The sequence below is a fragment of the Gekko japonicus genome, unplaced genomic scaffold (genome assembly GCF_001447785.1).
Source record: "Gekko japonicus isolate JY-2015 unplaced genomic scaffold, Gekko_japonicus_V1.1 scaffold4888, whole genome shotgun sequence".
NCBI classification, from domain to species: Eukaryota; Metazoa; Chordata; class Lepidosauria; order Squamata; family Gekkonidae; genus Gekko; species Gekko japonicus.
Genome location: NW_015171648.1, coordinates 21785 through 49159, shown reverse-complemented (window position 1 = coordinate 49159; position 27375 = coordinate 21785). Strand labels below are relative to the sequence as shown.

The 27375-nt window shown below is 42.9% G+C and overlaps 3 protein-coding genes across 3 annotated transcripts in view; all 3 read right to left on the bottom strand.

Moving 5' to 3' along the window:
- LOC107117820 (protocadherin beta-2-like) overlaps positions 1-1143 on the bottom strand; it is a 4753-nt gene extending 3610 nt beyond the window's left edge. The window contains exon 1 of the mRNA XM_015419985.1: positions 6-1143. Within this exon, the coding sequence (XP_015275471.1) occupies positions 6-1143 (1138 nt within the window). The remainder of the gene's footprint in view (positions 1-5) is intronic.
- A 156-nt stretch (positions 1144-1299) lies between these two features.
- LOC107117819 (protocadherin beta-16-like) lies at positions 1300-11063 on the bottom strand. Its single transcript, XM_015419984.1, has 3 exons — positions 8646-11063; positions 5763-5846; positions 1300-1401 (listed from the first exon to the last, which is right to left on the bottom strand). The coding sequence occupies exons 1-3, from the start codon at positions 11061-11063 to the stop codon at positions 1300-1302; spliced, it is 2604 nt and encodes an 867-aa protein (XP_015275470.1).
- A 10550-nt stretch (positions 11064-21613) lies between these two features.
- On the bottom strand, positions 21614-24040 carry LOC107117818 (protocadherin beta-16-like). Its single transcript, XM_015419983.1, has one exon. It carries the CDS (start codon positions 24038-24040, stop codon positions 21614-21616), a length of 2427 nt encoding a protein of 808 aa, XP_015275469.1.
- Between the last annotated feature and the right edge of the window lie 3335 nt (positions 24041-27375).

The window sequence follows — 27375 nt, the reverse complement described above, 5'->3', positions numbered from 1 at the left end:
GGTGCAGGCAGTTCTGCCATTGTCTCCAGTGTCTTGATCTGTGACACGGAAAAGGGCCACCACTGTGTCTAAGGGAGAATCTTCTGATAAGGGACTAGTGAGGGATGTGAGGGTCACCTCTGGGGCATTGTCATTCATGTCCTCAACCTCCACAATGACTTTGCAGTAAGCAGAGAGCCCCCCTCCATCTGTGGCTTTGATTTTTATCTCATAACTTCTCTCCTCTTCATAATCAATGGCTCCAGCAACAGTAAGTTCCCCAGTATGTTTATTCAACTTAAAAGATCTGAGCACGTTTTCTGGCACTTGACCGAAAAAATAAGTGATGTCCGCATAGGAACCAGAATCCCTGTCCGTTGCATTAACTTTAGCTACAAGTGTACTTGACTGGCTGTTTTCCATTAGCTTCACTTTGTAAAGAGATTGATGAAACTGAGGGGCATTATCATTGGTATCCAGAACATCAATTACAATTGTTGCTGTCCCTGTTCTCTTTGGGGTCCCTCCATCAATAGCCGACAGAATCAGGAAAAGCCGTGCAGTCTCTTCACGGTCTAATTGTTTCTCCAGTACTAATTCTGCACTTTTGCGACCATCACTGTGACTTTGAACATCCAACCTAAAATGGTCATTAGGACTAAGTGTATAGTTCTGAACAGCATTTTCTCCTCTGTCTGTATCTTTAGCACTCTCCAATGGGAACTGGGTATTCAACGGAGTTTGTTCAGGAATTTCGAGAAGGAATTCCTTTTTAGAGAAGTGGGGGGAATTGTCATTCACATCCTCTATTTGAACTTCAGTTCTATGGACTTGCAATGGATTTTCCAGCACAATCTCTGAAACCAAGATGCAAGGGTCTTTCTGACCACAAGAAGCTTCTCGGTCTATTCTGTGTTGTAATATCAGATTCCCAGAGTGTGGATCCAGCTGGAAATATTGCCTGGTGCCTTCAGAAACCAGCCGGGCCCTGCGAGCAGACAGCTCCTTTACATCTACTTTCAAATCCTTTAGCACATTTGTCACCAGAGACCCACTTTTCTTTTCCTCAGGCACTGAATAGTGGAAAGTCTCACACACCACAACAGCAAGGCATAAATACAGAGAAAAAGACCAGACTTGCCTGTTAAGGTGGCTCCTTTGCATTCTTGCAGCTTTTCCCCAAGGCAGAAGTAAAACACAAGGGGGTTCTTTGTAAAGCACCTGGTTCCCTTTCTTTGCTCTTCTTATTGTTGGAGATTGATTCTGCAGCTTTCGCCTCCTATCATTTCTGACTGTTATTTTGCAATGCAGAGCTGCTGCCTATTTCCTTGATACTGCTTTGTCTAATGGCCACAGCTTTTGCAAAGAGCGTTTATAGTCTTCAACAATATTTGCTTTGCTGTCCAACAGCACCACCATGTGCTTGAAGAAAAATATAGCAGCTGCACATTTTCCAAATTATTCTCCCTTCATTGATTAGCACAGAATATTCCTCTGGAATAAGAGGTTGCAATGGCTTTATTTCAAAATGCCTTATGCAATCCATGCCTTAGAAGTAAAAATAGAATATGTATTTATATATAAATACATATATATAATGCCCAGATGCTGCATCATAGTCTATTGCGCATGTAGGGATATATAGATATAGATTTACACACATACACACAGAGAGTCTTAATCCTAAAAACCTAAGTAAATTATTTATACTAAGAAAAGAAACTTCAGACAGGGCACAGGATTAGGAATGGCTATGTCCTCTTTGTAACATGGCAGTACAGAGGAAGCAGTGCTGAGACACATAGGACTGGAATGTGTAATCTTTGTTTTATTTTGTCCATTCAGGGTTTTTGCTATGTTTTCATTTCATTCATTTATGTGGCACATATACATTCATAAATTCATTAAAGAAGATCAAATCAGTCAATCCTAAAAGAAAATCAACCCTGACTGTTCCCTGGAAGGCCAGATAATGAAACTGAAGCTCAAATACTTTGGCCACCAAATGAGAAGGGAGCACTCACTGGAGAATGATGCTGGGAAAGACTGAAGGTCAAAGAAGACGGGGACGGCAAAGGATGAGATGGTTAGACAGTGTCATAGATGCAACGAACATGAAATTGAGCAAACTTCAGAGGACGCCAGAAGACCGGAAGGCCTGGTGTGATCTGGTCCATGGGGGCGCAAAGAGTCGGACTCGACTGTGCGACTGAGCAACAAAAAATGCTTTAATATTGTTAATAGACCAAATCTGATAACTAAACATTAACAACTTGCAATCATTTCTGACATTCTTTAGAAATGGTTGTCTACCTTTCATGTACAGAAGCAGTAGGGTCAGTTCTGAGGTGAGGTTTAATCAGCAGGGGCATTTTCCCACATCAAAAGTTAATGGATACTTCCATTGAAGAGCAACATCTCAATAGATGTACACAGCATTTCCACTTTACCTCAATCACTGCACCATCTGATTGGCTTTGAAATGGTTTCATTTATGCTTTAGAAGTAGAATTAGGGGAGGGGCTTTGGCTCAGTGGAAGAGCCTCTGCTTTGCCTGCAGAAGGTCCTGGGGATCTCCAGCTAAAAGGACCAGGCAGTAGGTGATGTGTAAAAACCCTGAGATGCTGGACAACCACTACCTGTCTGGGAAAACAATACTGGACTTGATGAACTGATTTAGTATAAGGCAGTTTGAGGCAAACGAGGAATAGGTGTTTGTGTAAAGAAATGGGCATTCTATTTTTAAGCAAAAACCAAGAAGACAAATGATGGGAGCTAAGCGAGGCTTCACTTGAGCCTTACTCCAGTACTTGAAGTTTTCCCCCCCAGCCTGGTCACTTTTGGTATTAAAAGCCTGGCTGGGAGAAAAATAGCACCAAAGTACACTAAAACAATGCGCAAGAGAGAAAGAGGTTAGTTCCCCTCAAATGTGCTCTCCATTTTTCTAGAAAGAGAACCCCAAAAAAACCTTCAGAATTCAGGGGAAACTATCATATGGCTTCCCTGCAAGACAGCAATTTAACTACCTACAAAATAGGAATAATTTCCTCTCTTTGTCTGAAACTTGTGAAGGAAAGCAGAATTTCATCCATATTTAGAAAGGCCGGCGAGAGAAAAAAATGTTAAAGGTATTTGTTTACTTACTTCATCCTTACCTTTCTCCCGAATAGGTCCCCAAAACTGCTTATATGATTCTCCTCTCTTCCCCTTGATTTTATCCTCACAACAAACCTGTGAGGTAGATTAGGCTGGGAATGTGACTGTCCCAAGGTCACCCCAAAATACCTCCACAGCAGAATGGGGATTCCAACCTAGGTCTCCTAAATCGTAGTCCAACACTAATAACTATACCACACCAGTTTCTCATTTAAACCAACGGAAATGAAAACCAAGTATGGCAGAGAGCCCCAACTGATGAAATAATAATAATAAACAAGATTGCTGTAGAACAAAAACAACATGATCCAAATGAGGTAAATAAAATTGGGCCCAAGTATTGAAAATATAACTCCTGTCAACCTAGCAATTCGAAAGCAAGAAATTGCAAGTAGATAAATAGGTACCACTTCAGTGGGAAGGTAACAGCGTTCCGTGCGCCTTGGTGTTTAGTCATGCCGGCCACATGACCATGGAAACGTCTTTGGACAGCGCTGGCTCTTCGGCTTTGAAATGGAGATGAGCACCGCAACCCTAGAGTTGGATTCGACTGGCTTTTGAGCAAGGGAACCTTTACCTTTATTGAAGACGTCCCATTTGAAATTCGGATGAAGCGGAAGGCATACAAAGGATTAACCTAGCTCTTGCAAAACCATCAAATTAGCTATAGATGGTTGATTCCAGAAGGACTTACCAACTGAATGCAAATGATGGTTTTGGTGGCTACCCAACATCAAGTAATGGACCCCAATGTCATGGTTACATTTATAGGAATCTCAATCACTCTTGGATTGTTACTATGTCCTGGGCCTCCCTCTGTTGAAGTGACTATGGCAAGTCTTTTCCCATTCATGGTAGGTGAGCTTTTACCTTTCCCTCATCCTGCTTCATTGTAGGACTCTGCTGAAGTTAACAAACTGCTCTGGAGGCAACACTAATAACTATACCACACCAGTTTCACCAGTTTCAGATTTTGGAACTCTGGAACAGAAACACCAGGCTGGAATTTATAGAGCTTGGGAGGTATGCATAGATCTCCAGTGGTCTAGATGTTTTTGTCAGGCAGTGTGTGAATGCGAATAGAGTATGAGGAGAGCAAGCCCATAGCTACAGTGGGGCCTCCTGGGGGGCCCAGCCTCCCAACTTCCTCCCAAGGCCCCACGACTTTGGGAGAAAAACGGGGGGAGGCCCCGCACGCACCTGCCCTCCAAGCTGCGGATTCATGGCTTGGAGTGCAGGCATGCAGCCTCTGCTTCTCATCCAAAGCATTTAAAGGGTCCCTATCTTCTGTCTTCTGGAAGCCACCGTCCCTACCACTGCCTGTGGAAAGCGGCAACAAACCCTGGAATGAAAGTCCGTTCAGGATCCAGTTTTATTGCTCATTTCAGCTCATTTGTTGAACTTCTCTCCAGTTCCCCAATGCTTTACTGTTCCGCCTTAACCTGATGACTTTTTTAAATCACAGAGCCACAAGGACATCTCTGTAATTATCTTGTATTCTTTGTTAAAACCTCAAAATCAGTTCCATATAAAAACTGAGATGATTTGTCCTGCAATTGAAATTCCAGATGGAAATTCCCTTAGGTTATGAGGTTGGGAATTTCAAATTTCAGAGAAATCATATGAAAAATGGATGAGCTGTTGTCATTTAAAAAAGAGAGGCAGAAGAGTGTCTTGTGAGAATAAACCCCTACAGAGTTATATATAAACTTCTCCAGGTTCTGAATCGTATGTTGTCCCCACCCAAAGAGAAAACATATATAAATACAGAATTTACTGCATCCCTTGTCCTCAAACCTTGCTTGTGAGCATCACTCATCTCCTACCCTTTTCCCTCTATGTACACATCTGCAGCAACACAATATCCACTTCCCACAACAGCACCCACCCTTGGGTATCTCGCACCCTTCCAAACTAAATCACATCATATACCTGTCAACCGTTTCCCAGTATAAACCTATGGTAGCATCTTTGTTACCACTTCCAATACAAAATGTCCACTCTGCCTGCCTCCATCCCTACCTGTTTCCCAGAACCATCTATGCCTCTATCTGTTTCCCAACTGTTCCCCAAGAACAGCCCCCAAGTGCCCGGGTATCCTGTAAAATGTGAACACTTGTCCCAATGGCTAGATGAGAGCTTGCCAATTTCAGGCTCAGTTCACCATGGCACCTAGAAATTTCACTGTGCCACCTAGTGTTTTCAACAGTGATTTTATTGTTGCATCTCTCAGTATAAAGGGGTGGATCCTGAAGGATACTGCAATCATTCAGCTAGAATGTTTTCGTAAACAAATGAAAGAAAGGAACACATGGCCTAACAAATTTCTTCACAGCAGCTTACCTAGACTCGCTTACCCAGAGCAATAAGTAAAACCTGGACTGGAACTCCTCCAGATTTTGGTACTCTGGAACTAATATAAAACATGAAATGGGCTTCTGACTATTACATCCAACCAGTTTTTCTACTTGTGAATAAGGAATGAAGGGTTCACCTTTTACCACCAAAAAGCTAAGTTGGCTGGCTCCATCTCAAACTTATAATTTTGCATCTAAATGTTTGATTGAATAATATAAAAATAAATGTGTATAAAGTCTTTGCCACTTCTTGTTTATATGAAAACTTACCTTTATACTACTCAATGGTGGTTGATGAATCTGTTCCTTAACCACTTGCTTTCTGTACTGGCTCCAGTTTCCAATTAAATGGAGCTTTATAAAGCAAATAATGAAATTATGAGAAATTGGAGATAGGTTTGGGTAGGATTAAAGGTTCAGTTTTCATTGTCATGATGACAGCCAGGGTTATGTCTATATTTATTTAGACACTACAACACTTTTAATAAATTTTAATAATATTATGAGAAACCATGTAGAGGCTAGAATTAGGATTTGTTGTAACAATAATGCATAAATACGGTCATTAGAATACGAAACCCTAAAAGCGGAAATAAGAGTCTGGCTCTTAAATATTTGGACTGGCTCCTAGAGCCAAAGATAATTTGTCAACACATGGCTTAGATGCTCCCAGCCCTCTCGCCCTCTCCACATTTTATTTAGGGAAAAATAAACACATACAGAATGTCTAAATAAGTCTCAACATGTGTAATTGATAAATTTGGAATTGGTTTCAGGAAAAAAGAGCTATTTTCTTTTTTGTTAAAAAAATAGCTTGGTCTGCTGAGCCTAACTTTGAGTCCATCAGAAGACTTTTTCCATTTGTACTGAAAAATTCTGCTTTACAGACACTGAGAAAGCATTTGATAGGATTGAGTAGAATTCCTTAAGAGCGATTATGCTAAAATTTGAATTTTATCAGTGGTTTAGAAATTAAATAGATTTAATTCATAGTGTACTGACTGCAAGGACAAAATTGGTATAGCTCCTGGTATATCAGGACACAGCATGTTTAATATATGTACAGAAGGTTTGGCAATACAGACCAGTTCTGGACCAAATATACAAGGAACTGGTACTCAGGGAAAGATGTCTGGATTTGCTTTTAGGATCCTGATTTTCAGATTGAATGCTCTGCCCCAGGCCTTTGCTTCAAAGTACATCTCCCCAACTTCGGCTCTCAGAGCTATCCCCCCCATTCTCAAAATATTATATAGGAATCTTAACATTGGTCTCTCGATGTTGTCTGTTACTGCTCTGATCCAAACCCTGGCAGCATATAGCATCTGCCTGGTGACTTTAGCATTAAATACCTTGAGCTTTTTTGGAGGTTCTAGCAGGGGAGCGTAGCTATTGTACACCTTTGACTGAAGAACAGTACACTCCTATCTGAGATGGTTGTCCTTTTCCACCAAGTGTACAGCTTTAACTGCCACAGGAACATATTGACCACCAGAAGAGTAATAAAATCTTGAGATGGCCTTCCCAGTATTTATAGCAGCTCTTACAAGAGAGTTCAAGTGCGCCTTCTATGAAAGGCTTGCTTGAAAATTAACTCTTAGATATTCAAAATGTTCCACTTGCTCAATGGGCTGATCTGCTACTGACCCGTCATACTTCTTTATGCTTTGTTTTTGTTTTTTACTGAAAAGAAGAACTTTTGACTTAGTAACATTAACAGCTAAGCCCTCACTGGAACAATACTCTGAAAAGGAACCTATAAGCTTACGTAGGCCAACCACAGTTCTTGACAGAAGAGCAGTATCGTCTACATATAAGAGACGGGGTAATTTAACATGAGCCAGGCAAGGTGGGTGAAATTCATGTCCAGAAATATGAGAACTTAAACCATTGAGATGCAAGCTAATAGCAACGGAGCTAGGATACATCCTTGCTTGACTCCTTTACTCAATTTAAAGTTTAAAAAGTAGCCGACCAGTGCATGCAGCTACACACACACACACACACTGATGTCAGGCCACCGCTCCCCATAAGTTGAAAACATTGAGACAGGGATCAAACAGTACTCTCCCCTAGAAGGAGCACGCAGGTGTGACTGGGAAGAGCTCTGCAGTGAAAGTAGTGCAAGTAGCTCTGCAGATATTATTCTGAGTTATAACTGTGGGCTTAACTACCATCCAAAACTGATTGAAGACTGAGTTAAGGATTGTCCTTTTATTTTCTCAAGAGCACCCTGGAACTAATAGCTGATTGCCACATTTAAACCAAAATCCCGATCTCTGGCTTCTGATCAGAATGCTTGAGGGCTGTTTCCCCTTGACCTCACTTCATACTCAAATAGTGCAAGCTAAAAGAAGTTATTGTCCAAAACATTAATCTGAGACTAGTAAACAAAGATTCTCAGGCAATTTTCTCCATTACAAAAGGAGTTATCGATATAGAAATACTCCACTGAGCTTGTTGAAACAAGCTGGGCTCTGCAAGCAGAATTCTAGTCCCAATTATCAATCTTCAGCACGTTAACCAGAGATCCACTTTTCCTATCTTCAGGCACCGAATAGGAAATTAAGATGCACATCATGCCAGAGTAAAAGGAAAAAAAATATGTCTTTTCTGAAGATATCATCAATGTTACCAGCCTTTCCCAAGCTCAATTATCTCCACTCAGAACTGAAAACTTGAGATATTTGTTGAGCGGCCACCTTTGCTGAAGGGGAATGGATTGGGTTCTATAAGAATAAATGAGTTCCACTCTTTAACCAACCCTCCATCTTTTTTCATTCAATCTACTTCTTGTGATAGTAGCTTCAAAGCAAAACTCTGGGTTCCCACAAATACGTTCTCCAATTCCCCCACTTTTTATTTTTATGAAAAAATAAATGCAGCTCAGAGCCGGATACAGTTAGGAGGATAAGCCTATTATTTTGTAAAACTGCACTAGATGAAATACGTCAACAATATAATTATTATTTTCCCTCCTAGAAAAATAGTTTTTAATACTCTCATTGAAAACGTTTTCAGAACAGCTGTGCTGAATTCCCACTGGAAAACCAACTAGATAGTGGCTAAGAAAATTTAGTTACAGATTCAAATATTATAAAATTCCATTGGAAAATGTTTAACCATTAGATAGAATGCAAGGTACATTCTCACCTGACTCCCAAGCCGACTTTCTGCTTCATGACTGGGAAGATCTTGGGAAACTGCTGAACTCCTTGGAGCCCCCTGGGACTGAGCAGGCTCCACAGAAAACACAGGAAAGAGAGGCCTGAGAAACCTGAACTCGCTGTTCAGAGACCCTCCAGCTAAGCACACCTCATAGTTGTAAGCCCGGGAGAGTGACCCAGCATCAGCATCTCCACAGTTCTCAGGGAAATTCGGTCCCACTGGGAAATTCAGGGCGGAGCTCTCTACGAACTTCCTCCTTTTCTGAATCTTGATGGCAACAAACACCAACACAGAAACCAGAAAAATGAAGGAGATGGCAGCCAAGCATATAACCAGATACATCGTCAGGGTACGGTCTTCCCCCTCCACCACTTCATCCTTTGGGATATCCACCATTTTCATATAAGGGTCAGAAAAGCCATCCACTAGCAGAATACTTAGTGTTGCAGAGGTGGACTGGGGAGGATGCCCATTATCTCTGACTCCAATGATAAGTTTCTGTTTGAAAGTGTCTCGTTTGTTAATGGGCCTCATGGTTTTCACTTCTCCATTCTGGCCCCCCACACTGAACAGACCCGGTTCTGTGGCCTTCAGGAGCGCATAGGAAAGCCACGAGTTCTGACCGGAATCTCTGTCCACTGCCACCACCTTGGTGACCAGGTAGCCAGCCTCTGCCCCCCTCGGAACCAGGTCATTGGATGGGGAGGTGCCATTCTGAAGAGGATACAGGATAAATGGGGCATTATCATTTTCATCTATAATAAGAAGTTGGACAATAACTTGGGAACTCAGGGGTGGAGACCCATTGTCCACAGCCCTCACAATCACTTGGAAATCTTTCACCTGCTCATAGTCCAGAGATTGGATAGCATAGAGATTCCCAGTTTCAGAGTTGATGGAGACATAAGAGGACACAGGTTGATCAATGACCTTCCCAGGCAAAACAGAATAGGTCACTTTGGCATTCTGCTCCGTGTCCAGATCCTTGGCTTGGATCAAGCCAATCATCAGACCTGGAATATTATTTTCCCCTAACTGCATATTATAAAATGACTTTTCAAATACTGGAGAGTTGTCATTGACATCTGAGATCTGAATATTAATTATTCTCATTGAAGTTAGCCTCGGTGAGCCCCAGTCCGTGGCTATGATGGTGATGTTGTACTCTGAGACTTTTTCTCTGTCTAAGGGTTGCTGGGTCACCAACTGGTAATAATTATTCACAGAGGCTGTTAACATGAAGGGAAAGTTTGGTTCAGTGGTGCAGGCAGTTCTGCCATTGTCTCCAGAGTCCTTATCCATGACACGGAAGAGGGCCAACACCGTATCCAGGGGAGAGTCTTCTGGTAAGGGGCTGGTGAGGGATGTGAGGGTCACCTCTGGGGCATTGTCATTTCTGTCCTCAATCTCCACTATGACTTTGCAGTAAGCAGAGAGTCCCCCTCCGTCCGTGGCTTTGATGTTTACTGCATAATTTTGGTTTATTTCATAATCAACGTTCTCTGCTACAGTAAGTTCCCCAGTATGTTTGTTTAAGTTGAATACTCTTTGTACATCATCTGGCACCTGGCTGAAAGAGTAACTGATCTCTGCATTGGAACCAAAATCTCGGTCCGTTGCTTCCACTTTTGTTACAAATGAGCCTAGTGGACTGTTTTCCGTGAGTTTAACTCTGTATACGTTTTTATCGAAATGAGGAGCATTATCATTTGAATCCAAAACTTCAATGATAATTTGTGCCGTGCCTGTTCTCTGTGGGATTCCTCCATCAACGGCCAACAGAGTCAGGGAAAGACGTCTTTCCTCTTCCCGGTCTAACTGCTTCTTCAATACTAACTCTGCAGATCTGGTTCCATCACTGTGGCTTTGCACATCCAGTTGAAAATGGTCATCTGGACTAAGTGTGTAATTCTGAACAGCGTTTTCACCTCTGTCTGAATCTTCAGCACTCTCTATAGGGAACTTGGTATTTGTTGCAGTGTGCTCAGGTATTTGAAAAAGATATTCCTTTTTAGAGAATTTGGGGGAATTGTCATTCACATCCTCTATTTGAACTTCAATTCTGTGGACTTGCAGTGGGTTTTCAAGCACAATTTCAGAGAGTACGATGCAAGGATCCTTGTGGCCACACAGAGCTTCTCTGTCTAGTCTATCATCTAATAGCACATTCCCAGAATGAAGGTCCAACTGGAAATATTGCCTGGTGCCTTCAGAAACCAGCTGAGCCCTGCGAGCAGAGAGCTCCTTCACATCCACTTTCAAATCCTTTAGCACATTTGCCACCAGAGACCCGCTCTTCTTTTCCTCAGGCACTGAGTAATGGAAGGACTCACATATTGCCCCACACATGCAGAGATAGAAGAAAAAGGACCAACCTTGCCAGTTGTTGGGATGCATCTCCATCGTCTCAGCCTCCTTCCAGGCACATCCAATGCACAGAATAGTTCTTGGTAAAGCAGTTGCTGGAAGTGATTGTCTGTCTTTTGATTCCAAGGCAATTTTTTTGGGGGGGTTTTGCTGTCCTTGCTTTCGGTTACAGAGAACCGTGGCTTTTTTCTCCTGAAATGGCTAACTCTCTGCCTGCAATGAAGGCTGTTTACTCCCTTCTATGTGAAGATGGAAACTGATATTCCCTGAAAATGCATTTTGTGTGGTGCAATTGCACCACCTTGTGTTTCAACAATAATATGACATCTCTAAATTGCCTCATGACTGAACGGGAACTATCTTGTGTAAGGAGAGCTTGCATTGTTTGTAATCATTCATAATGCATATTCTTCTAACTTACACTTCAGTAGATTGGCTCCTATAGGCCCTTGGGACTCCCTTACTCATGTTTCCCCCCTCAAAAAAGTGTACTTTCCCTGAGAGTGGACAACTGATTCAAGACAGCGGTTGTTAGAAAAAGTCTAAAAATGGGATTTACATCTCTGTCTTCAACTGTAGAGTTAGAATTTTACCCTAACATGCTTGTTGAACAGCTGAAACTTCATCTTGTGTGTCAGTGTGATGTCGCTGTTAAGAGTGGCAGACTCTAATCTGGAGAACCAGGTTTGATTCCCCACTCCTCCCCAGGAAGCCCGCTGGGTGACCTTGGGCAAGTCACAGTTCTCTCAGAACTCTCTCAACCCTACCTACCTCACAAGGTGCCTTTTGTAGGGAGGGGGAAGGAATGCAATTGTAAACCACTTTGAGACTCTCCAGGGTAGAAAAAAGTAGGGTATAAAAACCTTATCCTCTCTTCTCCATCTTTTCCCCATACCCATGTTTGTTTTATATATTTTATTACCTCAAGACCCGTAACCTCATAAAAGGGCAAGGTAAGATTTGCACTGGGGAAGGACACTTCCCATTATCAACCAGTAACTCATGTCTGTGCTTGTAGAAACCAAGTTGTATTTCCTAGTGCAATACATAAATATACCCCACAGGCTTTGAGATATGGTAAAGTTCAATATTTTTAAAAATCGTATCTTTTACTCATTGTAAAATCTATTTCAGAGGTAGTTTACAACTAAAAAAATAATTAAAAAGCAACCGGTTGCTAACAATTCAGTTGCACTAAAATTAAAAATAAACCAGCAGTTTAAAAGCCCGCCATATTGACAACAAAGCCACCAGTAATAGTAATAACCATGTAAAATCTATTTCAGAGGTAGTTTACAAATAAAAAAATAATTAAAAAGCAACCTGTGGTTAACAATTCAGCTGCACTAAAATTCAATTTTCAATTTTTTTTTCAATTTATTACAGGTCTTTATGACCGAAGTCTTGACCAAGAGGATACCAAAGGGGGGTAAAATAGGTACATAAAATAGACATAAATATGTCAAGGTACATAATAACAGTCACATAAAACCCAGGCTGAGCCCAGAGATTAAAAATTACCTAACTACACTTGGGGCGGAGCACTAAAATTAAAAATAAACCAGCAGTTTAAAAGCCCGCCATATTGACAACAAAGCCACCAGTAATAGTAATAACCAAGGTGCCAGGAGAATACATTATTTATTTGTATAACAAGAGGGGAGGAAATTCTATAATGCAGGTGACGGTACAGAAAAGGCCTTGTTTCTGAGGACACAGATCAGAGCAGCTGGTGCTGATTTTAACAGATGAGCTACTTCCTCTACTTTAAATACTCTGGTCACGGACTCTGTGGTGTTTTATAATGGCCATCAGCTGGAACTGAGCTCATAACTGGTGAAATAGCCAAATATTGCAACTCAAAGTGTAGCTGGCACAACAGCCAAAACAGACCAAACAGGCTGGCACAACAGCCAAACAGACCAAAACTCCTATATGCCACAGAGGAGACCTGCACCTCCATTGGTAGGCTCAGATCAAATAGTTCCCCCAGGCTGGAAACCAATATGTTTAGGGAAAGGTTCACGTTTAGATTATTAATACATCTAAGAATATACCAGTGTGTGTATATACTGTGGGGAAGGGAGAGAGTCATAGTAAATTTATACCATTTGATGTGATGAATATGTACAATGCATCATTCTAAAAGCTCAGTAAAATATGACAAGCTTTAGGGTGGCCAACTGGGGGAGGCTGGACTGCCCATTTCACCATGAGATGCCTTGCCAGCTAGTAATCGTTGCTGTTGCTATTTACTCTGAGGTACAATCTGCACACTGCATTTTGAGATCTTACACTGCTGTTGGCTACTTTTGCCGGTATTCTGATGAGAATTGAAAACAGATCAGCCAATATCATAATGCCCCTATATAAATCAATGGTGCGACCTCATTTGGAATATTGTGTGCAGTTCTGGTCAACACACCTTAAAAAGAATATTATAGCTTTGGAAAAAGTGCAGAAAAGGGCAACTCAAATGATAAAAGGGTTGGAATTTCCCTATGAGGAAAGGATAAAGCGCTTGGGGCTTTTTAGCTTGGAGAATCGACGACTGAGGGGTGACATGATTGAGGTTTATAAGATTATGCATGGGAAAGAGCAGGTAGAGAAAGAGGTACTTTTCTCCCTTCCTCACAATACAAGAACTCGTAGGCACTCCATGAAATTGCTGAGCGGTCGGGTTAGAACGGATAAAAGGAAGTACTTCTTCACCCAAAGAGTGATTAACACATGGAATTCACTGCCACAGGAAGTGGTGATGGCTACAAGCATGGACGGCTTCAAAAGGGAATTAGATAAGCATATGGAGCAGAGGTCCATCAGTGGCTATTAGCCACAAGGTATAGATAGGGGCTCTGGGGCAAGTGATGCTCTGTCTTCTTGGTGCTTGGGGGGGGGCGCGCAACAGTGGGAGGGCTTCTAATGTCCTGGCCCCACTGGTGGACCTCCTGATGGCACCTGGTATTTCTGGCCACTGTGTGACACAGAGTGTTGGACTGGATGGGCCTTTGGCCTGATCCAACATTGGCATCTCTTATGTTCTTATGAGAACTACCTCAAGAGTTTGAAATCAGCTGTTTACGGTGCTCTCTTCTTGGACTGCATCTCACTTGACAACACCCCTCGCCTTGAAGTGATGCAAGAGCTTGAACAAGAGTGAAAGGAACCACCTGGACCTAACTGGTTATAATCCATGCTTTCAGACCTATTGATAAAAGTTGCCAGCTCCCCCTGACCACTGGTGGGGTACGGGGGTAGGGGGGTTAGGGTTGCCAGCTCCAGTTTGGGAAACTCCTAGAGAAGGGGGGGTAAGAGCGGTAATTTTGGGCAATCCCCAGGTCCCACTTTGAGGCTGGCATCCCTAGCTGATTGGCTAGTGGCACACATCACTGATGCACGCTGTAAGTGGCACATGAAGGGCGTTGCATTAAGGGCCAGGCCTTGACTCATGGGCCTTCAGAAGGGGACCTCCAGAGGGCCCTCCCTGTTAGTGTTCTGTTTTCCTGTTCTTTTCTTCTTCTTCCCCTCCTTTTGTTTGTGTTACTGTTCTACATATGGTATTATACCAAATAGAACTGGGAAAAAGAGAAGCAATATTTTTAAGACTGAGACCTTAATTTCTTCTCATCTTGATCTAATGAATATGAGACATTCCAAGAAAAATTCAAAATCTGATGGTAGAAATACCATGCCTACTTTGGAGGATATTAAATATACGTTACTACCAATGTTCCCTCTAAGCTGTGGAGCCCTGTGAGCAAAAATTCTACTTTCTGAGCTACTGGCATTGAAGCTGTGAGCAAGTGATTTGGATACTGCATAAATTAGTTTGCTCTGGAGCAACAGAAATTTTCTATTTTTGAACATATCTGTAAAGACGACACTAAAAGAGATTTGGAAGATAAAATAGTACGTTTAGAGAGGCGATTCCCAGAACTAGACGATATAAACGGGGTTCTGATTCAACATATATGGAAATTAAATACCATGTTACTGAAACAAGATGAAATATGTAAACAGATAACAAAGCAACTTAAAGAGTTTTATGCCCTTAATAATATCTTTGATGTCAGTTAGAAACCTATTTGGGACTCAAGTAAAGTGTTCTTGAGAGGTATTATATTTCGGCAGTATAATATAGGAAAAGGGGAAATGTCATACATTAAAGAAATATTAATTTAATTTAATTTAATTCAATTCAGCAGTTAACACAAAAGGCAAAAGGAGGCACTAAGTATAGGTGTTAAATGTCAACTTAAAGTTTGTAAAAACCACATGGAAATGATCAACATACACTAAGCTAGTAAAGCTTTGCTAATCAAAAGTACTTTGAAAAGATAATAAGGCCCCTGCCACACGGGGAGAAATTGATGCGGGCAAAGTGCGGCTTTTGAAAGCTGCACCAAAAGAAACACGCGGCAGGGGGATCAGACAGATCCCATGAGCCGCCGCGCAGTTGCTCCCCGGCACAATCAGATGCCGGGGAGAAAGCCACGGAAGGGAGCGTGAGGCCGCCGGCTGCGGATGTGTGCACATGTGCAGTTCAGCTGGGAGCCTCGATTGCTCCTGCAGACGGCCATGCCAGCGATCCAACAGTCGCGCTTGCTACAGTGTTTTAGGTAAGTCCTGCTCTTTAGCAGGTTCTTTTTTGCTGCGCATTTTCGGCCTGAAGGGCCGGATCGGGGACGGGTGTGCGCTGCTTCCCAGAAGTTGCGGTTTGATTGCGCCCATTTGCTGTGCCCCCGATCCGTCCCTCTTCCGGCCCGAAATCTCCCGTGTGACCGGGGCCTGTGACTGATAAGACAAGAGTAAGGAAGGGATGATCCAGCCTGTTTTTTTCTTAGAGACCACAGACATTAACGATAACTGATCAAGAGACTTCTCAAGTATTTAGGGATTTTTATAGCAATTTATATTCATCTCGTAGTCCTGAATTGTCTAGCATAAAGGAGGCTTTGCACAAAAAAAAAAAAGCAAAATAACATATGTAGTAGATGATGTTAGAACGAATTTAAATCAAGCAATTACAATCAGAGGTAAATAAAGCGACTGAAAATATGATTTTTGCTTTGTCGATGTATCCATGTTTTACTGTATTTATTCTGGGTTTTTTTAACTTGTTGTAAGCCGCCCTGAGCCTGCCCATGCGGGGAGGGCGGAATATAAATTGAAAGCATAAATGGAAATAACGCCGGTGGGTTAACAGCTGAATGTTAAAAGCAATTCCATGATGTAATATTAGATCCCTTAATGAAGACTTTCACTGTGTGTGGGCTTGGGGTGTTTGTTTGTTTTTGGTCTTAGTGTTTTATGTTCATTTAAGTCCATGTTATTGGAGAGAGAGATCCGGCTGTCCTCAACCAGGGCCAGAGCTTTTTCGGTCCTGGCCCCCACCTGGTGAAACTCTCTGCCTGAGGACATCTCTGCCCTGCAGAATTTGTTACCTTTCTGCAGGGCATGTAAGGCAGAGATGTTCCAGCAGGCATTCGGTTGAGGACAGCGACAGTATAGCATGTAGTCTGGCACTCCCATAAACCTTCATTCTCCGCAGCCTGGAGGCATGAGAAATTTTTTCCCCACCACCTTGGATCGACTGAATTATGCTGATGAATTATTGGTGTTATATGTTTTATATATTTATTCTTGGTTTTTAACTTTTAATTACTCCTTGTTTGTCCTCTTCTGTTGTAAGCCACTCTCAGCCTTGCTTGCAAGGAAGGATGGCCTAAAAATCTAAATAAATAAATAAATATTATCTCATCTGTGCATTATTATTTTTTTGCACTGACTTTTGGGAGTCATTGTCGCTGCCACTACACTCTGGAATTACATGACCCAACCATCCATGACCTTTGGGAAAGGATCAATTTCACCTAATGTGTAGATGCATAAGTGGCTTCAAGGCAGAACAAAATGAAACACCAATACCATGGCTACTGCATAGCTCCAAAGCTGTCCAGCAGCTGCTGAATTTGAACGGCAGCAAGGCGAGGAGATACAAGGCTTGGTTCACAATTCATTGTGGCTGATGAAAATGGTATGTTCAACAGCCAGACATATTTGTTATGAAGTTAGCAGCACCTCTAATGTACATGATTGCAGTGAAGCTCTGTTATTCTTTCCCAATATTGTGCCTGAACAATACCATTGGGTAGACCTGTTCCAGGTGAACAGAGAATCAGTCACAGCCTTTGTGTATACATTTGTGTTAGTGTGATTGCTGTGTCATATTTACCCAGAAATTTGCAGATAAAAGTAGACACTTCTGTTGTATCTTGTCCTTAGTTTGTTGAGAAATCCACAGATAGGATCAGTGTAAGGCTGCCTGACTTCCTGTTATGACAGGAAGCTTTCCCGCCTTCAGCTGTTACTGCTGAAAATATTGGCATCCTGTGTGCTGTTATGTCACTTCTGGGTTTTCCCCAGAAGTGGAGGAAACAAGACAAAACTGGGGCCAATATAGAACCAATAATACACTCTGAACCATGAGTAGTATGCTAGATACAATTGCTTTATACTAGATAGTTACTATAAAGTATACAAAATTTCCCCAAATATTTACAACAATAAGAAAACAATAGAATATCAGTGGCTGCCAACAGCCCCAAAATAACAGTGGAATTCCTAAACAGTTACTGTTGGCAGTCAAAAAAGTAGAAGGCTTAATGAGCTGAAAGCTACTGGAAGTGACATAGGGTAGCTCTAGGAATCATTGGAAACTCTATGGTTTCCCCCAGAATTGACATAGTGGAGCACACAACATCACACCCTCCCCATCCCCACCTCCAAACCTCTTTCTGGTTGTCCCTAGAGCCATGAGCTGAGGGACACCCTACCCTTGGCCCTGGAGGGCTGGTGAATGGATCAGTGAAGTTCTGGACACGCATCGCTTGGTAACCTCATGACTAAATTGCCAGAATGTGTTCTACACTGGGGTCAGCAGAAGGTCAGTCAGGAGTGACCGGTCTTTCTTCCAGCCATTAAAAGTAGCTCTCAGCCCTTCCTCCAGTTCTGTTCTAATCACTTTTTTATCCTTATCTTTAAAACTACTTGAGCAGCTTCGCTCTTCTTTTGGTTCATGTGAAGGAAGACAGTAGACAACGAGACTGGAGACATATTAGAAGGAAGAAGAATGAGCCATGTAAAGTGTGGTGGGGTTCTCAGAGAAAAACCTTACATGAGTATCAGGTGTGTTCCCCCAACAGGGAAAGGAACTGGGGGGAAAAGAACGTGAAAATGTAAATGGAGGAGTGGGGCAGAATTTCACATGCTGATTTCAAGTACTGAAGCTATTAAGAAAACATTCAAGAAGCGATACACAGGGGAAAAGAAAGGGTGGGAAATAATTAAACAACAATAGCAAAAAGCATTATATTACATCACTGATGAAATTACAATAGAATGAGAGGTATTTTAGAAAAAGAGCTAATCACTTACGTGTTCCCTTGGTTTTCCTCCCTCTACCTGTTCAGGAGTCTCCTGAGAGACAGAAGAAAATCTGTGATTCTCTAACCATCCCTCCAAGAGAGACTTGTTGACCTTCTCCCGCAGGGCATCTCGAAACCCCTCATGACCCAATTTAATGAGCCAAGAGGGGCACGGATCAAGATCGCATGTGGTTGGGCGCACCGATACAAGCAATCTGTCAACTTCTTCCAGGCTGAGTGGGCCAAAACTCACTAAACCCGGCACCAAAGACGTGCAAGGGGCCTCAAGTTCGCTCACTGTATCAATTGTGGCGGGGAGGTCTCTGCAAAATAGCTCGCAAATGCCTCACAGCCGATATCCAATTCCCTAGCATTTTGCCTGCCCTGTGGCAGAGCTGTCAAAAGATCGAATCGTACTAAATAATTGTGCCAGGCGTGAGCTAGCAGATGCAATCATGGTCGCATAGAAATCTCTCTTTGTGGCCTTGACTGCCATCTCATAGGATCTCATAAACGTCCTATAGGATGTTCTTGAAGCCTCGTCGTGAGCGCAACACCATCGTCTCTCTAGTCGTCTCAGTTCTTGCTTCAGCTGACGTAACTCCTGTGTTTACCAGGGCGCCCGCCTAATATGAGTTCGGAGAGGACGCCTGGGAGCGATCTTGTCGATGGCCGTGGAGAGCCGGTCATGCCAATCCTCCACCAGCTCATCTAATGAGCCGCCAGGGGGCTTAGGATCCCACAAGGCCATCTGAAGCTGCATAGGGTCCATTTGGCCACACGGGCGAGCAAAAATCCGCTCGCCACCTAAACAGGGTTGGGGTGGAACATTCAGACGGGCCTTCAGGGCCTGGTGGTCCAACCATGGTACTGCCTCCGCAGTAATCCAGTCCACCCTCACCCCAGCCGCGAAGATCAAATCGAGCGTGTGACCGGCCCGATGCGTGGGGGCCGTAACAAGTTGAGAGAGTCCCAGTGCCGTCATGAATGACACTAGGTCCGCAGACCGACTGGAGGCCGTGTCCTCAGCATGGACGTTGAAATCACCCAAGACAATCAGCCTAGGGTACTAGGGTGAACAGTACCACTGGGTAGACCTGTTCCAGGTGAACAGAGAATCAGTCACAGCCTTTGTGTATACATTTGTGTGAGTGTGATTGCTGTGTCATATTTACACAGAATTTGCAGATAAAATTAGACACTTCTGTTGTATCTTGTCCTTAGTTTGTTGAGAATTCCACAGATAGGATCAGTGTAAGGCTGCCTGACTTCCAGTTATGACAGGAAGCTTTCCCGCCTTCAGCTGTTACTGCTGAAAATATTGGCATCCTGTGTGCTGTTATGTCACTTCTGGGTTTTCCCCAGAAGTGACATAGGGTAGCTCTAGGAATCATTGGAAACTCTATGGTTTTCCCACGCCAAGATGGGTGTCCCCTTTGGAAGCTTTCGTAAAACCCTCACTTTTGACAACAAGATTAAAAGCAAACTACAATTTGTTGCTAGAAGGGAATAATAATTTAAAAACAGAAGAAAAATTGCTACAAGAGTATCAAATTAAATTGTCATGGTGGGAAAATAACTTATTAAGAGATAGATACGGAAAAGATAAACTTAAAGGATTTGAAGCTAGGAACTCCCAACTTGACAAGATATGGCTGTCATCCAGTGATAAATTAATTCAAAAGCTGTACAGATTTTTACTAGAAGATTACGAACTGGATGAAAATATTAAATCGGTTATGATTTCCTGGATGCAGGATATGCAAAAAGAGATTGATATAGAACAATGGGATGCCATATGGAAGTCAGCAAAATTTATGAGAGCCATATCTTATAAGGAAAATATTTATAAAATGTTCCACAGGTGGTATTGGTCCCCAGATAAAATAGCGAAGTGTTATCCACAATCATCCAACAAATGTTGGAGATGTAAGTCAAATGTGGGGACCTTTTATCACATGTGGTGGAATTGTAATAAAATTCAAACATACTGGAAAATGGTTTATAAAGTTATTTCTGAAATATTGAATATAAATGTTATGTTAACTCCAGAAACATGCTTGTTGAATATAATCCCAAAAGGTTTTGATAAGCAAGATGTGTACTTATTAGTATATATTATAACAGCTGCAAGAATTCTAGTGGCTAAAAATTGGAAAATGGATAAAATACCCTCAAAAGAGGACCTAGTAGTAAAATTATTAGAACTAGCACAAATGGACAGTTTAAGTTTAATACTTCAAAAGAAAGACGAAAAAATACAGAATAGAAGATGGTCAAGGGTTTACTACTGGATTAATCATGAAAAAATGTAATACGAAAAGAGATAATAGTGTGATATATGACATGTAATTTGATTTAAGACTCTAAATATATATGTAATCAAGAGAAAAGTTTGTAATTAGATTGAAAATATGATAAATAAACTTTTGAAGAAGAAGAAAAAAGGAAACTCTATGGTTTTCCCCAGAATTGACATAGTGGAGCACAGAACATCACACCCACCACATCCCCACCTCCAAACCTCTTTCTGGTTGTCCTTAGAAACATGAGCTGAGGGACACCCTACCTTTGGCCCTGGAGGGCTTGTGAATGGATCAGTGAAGGTCTGGACATGCATTGCTTGGTAACCTCATGACTAGATTGCCAAAATGTGTTCTACACTGGGGTCAGCAGAAGGTCAGTCAGGAGTGACCGGTCTTTCTTCCAGCCATTAAAAGTAGCTCTCAGCCCTTCCTCCAGTTCTGTTGTAATCACTTTCTTATCCTTATCTTTAAAACTACTTGAGCAGCTTCGCTCTTCTTTTGGTTCATGTGAAGGAAGACAGTAGACAACGAGACTGGAGACATATTAGAAGGAAGAAGAATGAGCCATGTAAAGTGTGGTGGGGATCTCAAAGAAAAACCTTACATGAGTGTCAGGTGTGTTCCCCCAACAGGGAAAGGAACTGGGTAAACAAAGAACGTGAAAATGTAAACGGAGGAGTGGGGCAGAATTTCACATCCTGATTTCAAGTACTGAAGCTATTAAGAAAACATTCAAGAAGCGATACACAGGGGAAAAGAAAGGGTGGGAAATAATTAAACAACAATAGCAAAAAGCATTATATTACATCACCGATGAAATTACAATAGAATATCAGGTATTTTAGAAAAAGAGCTAATCACTTACGTGTTCCCTTGGTTTTCCTCCCTCTACCTGTTCAGGAGTCTCCTGAGAGACAGAAGAAAATCTGTGATTCTCAGAAAAGCTTGGATCCCCCATGGAAAAAACAGGAATGAGAGGCCTAAGGAATCTGAAATCGCTGCTTAGTGATCCACCGGTTAGGCAAACATCATACTGGTAGGTCCGGGAAAGTGATCCACTCTGAGAATCGACACCGGTTTCAGGGATCTCAGGTAAGGCAGGTGGGAACTGAGGAAGGGCGGTGATAAAACTAGACTCTTTCTTGTACATTCTGATGACAACAAACACAATGATGCAAACCAGGAACACAAAGGACACCGCAGCCAAGCAGATCACCAGGTACATGGTCAAGGAGCCATCTTCTTCACTGGCTTCGTGACTGACGCTTGCAATATTCAGATAAGGATCTGAAAAGCCATCCACCGGAAGGATATTCAGGGTTGCAGTGCTGGACTGAGGAGGGTGGCCGTTGTCTCTCACCAGGATAATCAGTCTCTGCTTGTTTGTATCTCTCTCTGTCAGTGGTCTCCTGGTTTTCACTTCTCCATTCTGGGCTCCGATGCTGAAAAGGCCAGGGTCCGTGGCCTTCAGCAGTTCATAGGAAAGCCAAGAGTTCTGGCCCGAATCCCCATCCACAGCCACCACCTTGGCGACCAGGTAACCGGCCTCCACTGTCTTGGGAACCAGCTCGTTGAAGGGGGAGGTGCTGTTCTGAAGAGGGTAGAGGAAGAAGGGGGCATTATCGTTTTCATCCAGGATCACAACTCGAACAACAGCTTCCGAGCTCAGTGGAGGAGAAGCCCCATCTGAAGCCCTCACTCTCACTTGGAACTCCTTGATCTGCTCATAATCCAGAGATCGCAGGACGTACAGATTCCCCGTCTCAGAGTTGATGGAAACGTAAGAGGCTGCAGGAGCACCACTGGCATTTCCAGTCACAAGGGAATAGGTCACCTTGGCATTCTGCTCCACGTCCAGATCGACAGCACGGACCGAACCCATCAGCAGGCCGGGAATGTTGTTTTCCCACACCTGCATTTCATACTTGGACTTCTCAAACACTGGAGAGTTGTCATTGATGTCTGAGATCAAAACCGTAATTGTTCTTTTTGTAGTGAGCCTGGGAGAGCCCCGATCAGTAGCTGTGATGGTGATGTTGTACTCAGGGACTTTCTCTCTGTCCAAGGGACTCTGGATCACAAGCTGATAGTTGTTACTCCCAGTGGCCTTTAACACGAAGGGAAGGTTTGTGTCTATGGAACATGAAGTTCTGCTGTTCTCCCCAGAGTCTTGGTCGGTGACACTGAAAAGCGCCACCACTGTGTCCAGGTGTGAATCTTCTTGCACAGTGCTGGAGATAGATATGACTGATATCTCTGGGGCATTGTCATTCTCATCCTCAATTTCCACCAAGATTTTGCAGTGGCCTGAAAGACCTCCCCCATCTGTGGCTTTGATGTTCATATTATAGCTGGTTTCTTTTTCATAGTCAATTGGACCCAAAACAGTGATTTCTCCAGTGCTCTCATGTAAGTGGAACAAGCTGCTTATTTTCTCAGGCACCCGATGGAATGAATAGGAGATCTGTGCATTTGAACCAAAATCCAAATCTTTGGCTTCCACTTTAGACACCACAGTACCACGTGGGCAGTTTTCCTTCAGCTTCACTTTATATTCGGATTGTATAAACTGAGGGAAGTTGTCATTGTTGTCCAAAACCTTAATAGTTATTTGAACTTTGCCTGTTCTCTGGGGCACCCCTCCATCAACAGCTGTGAGAGTCAGCCCAAATTGAGCCTTCTCCTCCCTGTCTAGTGACTTCTCCAGAACAAGGTCCACATATTTGCTCCCAAATTCATCACTTTGTACATCCAGCCTGAAATTCCCATTGGGACTGAGGGTGTAGTTCTGGATGCTGTTTTCACCCAAGTCTGCATCTTGGGCTGATTCCAGGGGGAATCGGGTATTTGTGGGAACATTCTCAGGGATTTCTAGATTAAATTCAGTTTTAGAAAACTTAGGGGAGTTATCGTTCACATCTTCTATCTTCAGTTCTATACTGACGATCTCTAAAGGTTTGTCCAGTGCAATTTTAGAAAGAAGTAAGCAGGGGTCAGTCTGGCCACACAAAGCTTCTCTGTCTATTTTGTCATTTACAAACAGGTTCCCAGAATGGGTATCTAGCTGGAAATATTGCTTATTGCTTTTGGAAACCAGCTGGGCTCTGCGAGCAGAGAGCTCCCCTGGTCCCAGTTTCAAATCCTTCAGCACATTAGCCACCAGAGACCCACTTTTCTTCTCTTCCGGCAAAGAATAGCGAATTGAGACACACACAACTCCAGACAGAGAGAGTAAGAACAAAAGATACAGACCTTTCATGATCCTGAAGCTATGGTCCATGGTGCCAGACTCTCCCAGGTCAGATATTTATGGTTTTGAAAACATGAAGCAGTTGGGTATTATCCAGAGGCAATTAATGTTGTTGGAAAAACTGATCTCCATATGCTATGTTCATCACTTTCATTCCTTGAATCTTTCAGTGTATCTTCCATCGGACTTCAGATTCTGTCTCTCTCTTCATAGGTTTCTCCTTGGGCTGATAAACTGTGACTTTTTTTTTGTCTGAAATGCAAGTTGCAACTCATCTGTTTGCCAATACTGCCATCTTGTGGCCCAAGCAGAAGTAAACCAGAAGGATTGTGTATTGTCCATTAAACCAGTGGTTCTCAAATTTTTTAAAGGGGGACCCATGTCTAAATTTAATCAGTCTTTCAGCATCCACTTGCAAATTAACCTAAATAAACTAACCCACATACATAAAATGCAAAAATCTCATATCACTTCACAACAAACAAGTTTGTTTATTATATTGAGCAACAAGCTGTGTAAAGATCTCGTGGTCCTTTTGCATTTTAGGCAGATGCAGTCGCAAATTTGGCACCAGCTATATGCTCAGCAGGACCTGCAGCCTGTTACACTCTCCAAAGAGCATGCCATCCAATGCTCACATTTATAAATGTGTGAATGCCAAATTCAATTTGTATTTCTAGGAAGACACATACAATTATTACAGGTAGACATAAAAATGTAGTGCGTGCAGTGGCTTCTACTGTCTTGGCTGAAGAAATAGACTCCGGCAGGAAAGATGAGAGAAGAAAGGGCAGAGAGTGCCACGAAGGAAGGAGAACTGAGGGCCACAGGCACAGAGAGCTTTAAAAGGAGAGTAGACAAATTTACGGAGGACAGGTCTATCAGTGGCTACCAGCCCCATGTTCAGAGGCAGTCAGCCTCTGAATTCCAGAGCCAGGAGGCAACATCAGGGGAAGGCCTCAGCCTCTATGCCCTGTTGTTGGCCCTCCAGAGGAACTGGATGGCCACTGTGTGAGACAGGATGCTGGACTAGATGCACCGCTGGTCTGATCCAGCAGGGTTCCTCTTAAAAGGAAAGACATTTCATCTCTCTATCGCACAGGCCCGTAGCCATGGGGGTGAAGACCCACCACGGATGAGCCCTGCCCACCCTGGGACGATGCCGATCCCCCCCAGACCCCCACCCCCGGTGCGCCTTACCCCTGCAGTGGCTGGGAGGATAGAGAAGGAAAGCGAAGCCGTCCTGCCACTTCTGGTCAGTTTCACTCCCTGTCGATTAGCTGTTTTAACAGCTGATGGGAGGGGAATAAAACTGACTAGAAGTGGCAAGGCCACTTCCCTTTCCTTCCCCAACCTTCCTGCCACTGTGCGGCGGGGTGGGGTGGGGCTGGGGTAGGAAAGAGCGAGAGAATGCATGCTACCCCCGCTCCCCTGCCCCAGCACCCCGGCCACTGCCCCACCAAAATTTTCTGTCCATGGGGCTGCTATAGCGTCTTCTCTTCTGTGGGGAACAGCACTGGCTCAGTGCATCTCCTTGTCCTGCAGAAGGTCCTAGGTTTAATCCTGGCATCTCCAGTTAAAAGGACCAGGTAGGAAGTGATATGAGACACTGGGGAGCCATTGACTCTGATGGACTGAGGGACTGATTCCTTTCATTTGATTAAAGCTCCTTTGATCAACTAGCTTGAGCAGTCATATACCTCCTCTGATACACATCGTCTTCAAGGTTTTAAATCCAAACAAAAAAAATTAGTGCCAACTAGGAGAATAGTAGGAGATCTATCAGATAAAAGGAATGACGTTCTCTTATAGTGAGTAAAAAAGAAATATTGTCCAAATAGTACATTATATATTGATTCCTAGAAATCACATACAGGGGACATTCCAATAAAATATGAACCAAGGTACCAATCTTCCCTAAAGAACAGTCACATAACTGCTCTGAAAAAGGTGTCCTCTTTAATCTACCGCTCATAACAGGGGTGGGCTGTGCATTTAGCCGTGTCAATAAAAAAGTTTTTAAAAATTTGGGATGGACAAATGGAAGGTATAAGAAGGCAGTGACCTAGGTGGAGGGTATTCCAAAAAATAAGGAAGAACAAACCCTGCAGGCACGAAAACATGTACTCAAATAATCCATCTCTTGGATATGTTTCCTAATAAAGGAATTTTCAGCTACAGAACCACATTCCTGAATCATGTCAGAAATTAAACCAATGAGAGGAAGTTTTGAGTAAAAATCTTAAGCCAGGAGGATTTGAAAGAATTTGCTTTTTTATCAGAGCTAAATATCCAGAATATTTAAAAACAACAACTTTAAAATAGAAACAGAAAGCCAATTGCCAAGCTCTAGCCTCCAAGGATAATTGACCCAATTCGGCATGTAGCAACACTCCAGCTACACATTTAGATACATTAATCAATTTACAAAGAAAATGAATTGAAGGAAGATCAAAATTGAATCCAATTGAATCCAAATAGCCACCCCAAAAAGCAAAATAAGAATAATTTTTCATATTAAAAACGTGAATCGCCCCAGGAACATAACGTCCCCCACAATACCTGAATTTTTTTTACATACTGTTGATATTCTTTAGCAAAGCCTTTTGATGAAATGACCAATTCAGATTGTGAGAAAAAAGTATACCAAGATACATAAACTTTTTCATTTGTTGAATTTGAACACCATCAATAGACAACCAGGATGCAGGAGGGTTCCTTCTCTTATAAAATAGTAATACTTTGCACCTTACTGCAGTTAATTTCTAAACCTTCAGAGTGGCAGTAACTGGCCAACCTATTTAATAACCTCAGGAACCCAATGTGGGAACAAGACAACAAAACCGTATCATCTGAATATAATAAGACTGGGGTCCCATTCACACGTGGCGATTTGGTCCGGGAGCGGGACAGTTCGGCGCGATCACACCACAACATCTGGGAAGCGTCTTGCTTCCGTGGCCGAACTGTCCCATTCCCAGGAAACGCCGCCGCAAACGGAACCACCTATCTAGGTGGTTTAAAGGGAAGCAGCGCGGCAACCGGGTCGTTTGATCGCCGGCGCTTCCTTGCGCCGGCTCAACCCCGGCCCAGATCTGAACTGCGCATGCCCGGACATGCGCAGTTCGGCCCGCTCCCGTTCGGGCCGTGTTTTCTCCCCGGCGTTTGATCGCACCGGGGAGAAAAGGCGCCGCGGCCAGGGGATCCGTGGGATCCCGTCGTGGCGCCTCAACGTTGGCGTGGCTTTTAAAAGCCGCGCCTTAAGAGGCTTTTCCCCTGCCGTGTGGCAGGGGCCTGGGATCACTTGATTTCCTAAACATAGGATGGTGACAATTTTACTGCGAAAAACAGACAGAAGGATTTAG

Bases quoted from the DNA above. Each gene is read 5' to 3' on its own strand.
- LOC107117818 (XM_015419983.1), bottom strand. From the start codon at position 24,040: ATGGACCATAGCTTCAGGATCATGAAAGGTCTGTATCTTTTGTTCTTA.
- LOC107117819 (XM_015419984.1), bottom strand. From the start codon at position 11,063: ATGGAGATGCATCCCAACAACTGGCAAGGTTGGTCCTTTTTCTTCTAT. The intron at 5,847-8,645 runs GTGAGAATGTAC...TGCTTTATAAAG, and splicing joins AAAGTCGGCTTGGGAGTCAG to CTCCATTTAATTGGAAACTG. The intron at 1,402-5,762 runs GTAAGTTTTCAT...TTTTTCTTCAAG, and splicing joins CACCATTGAGTAGTATAAAG to CACATGGTGGTGCTGTTGGA.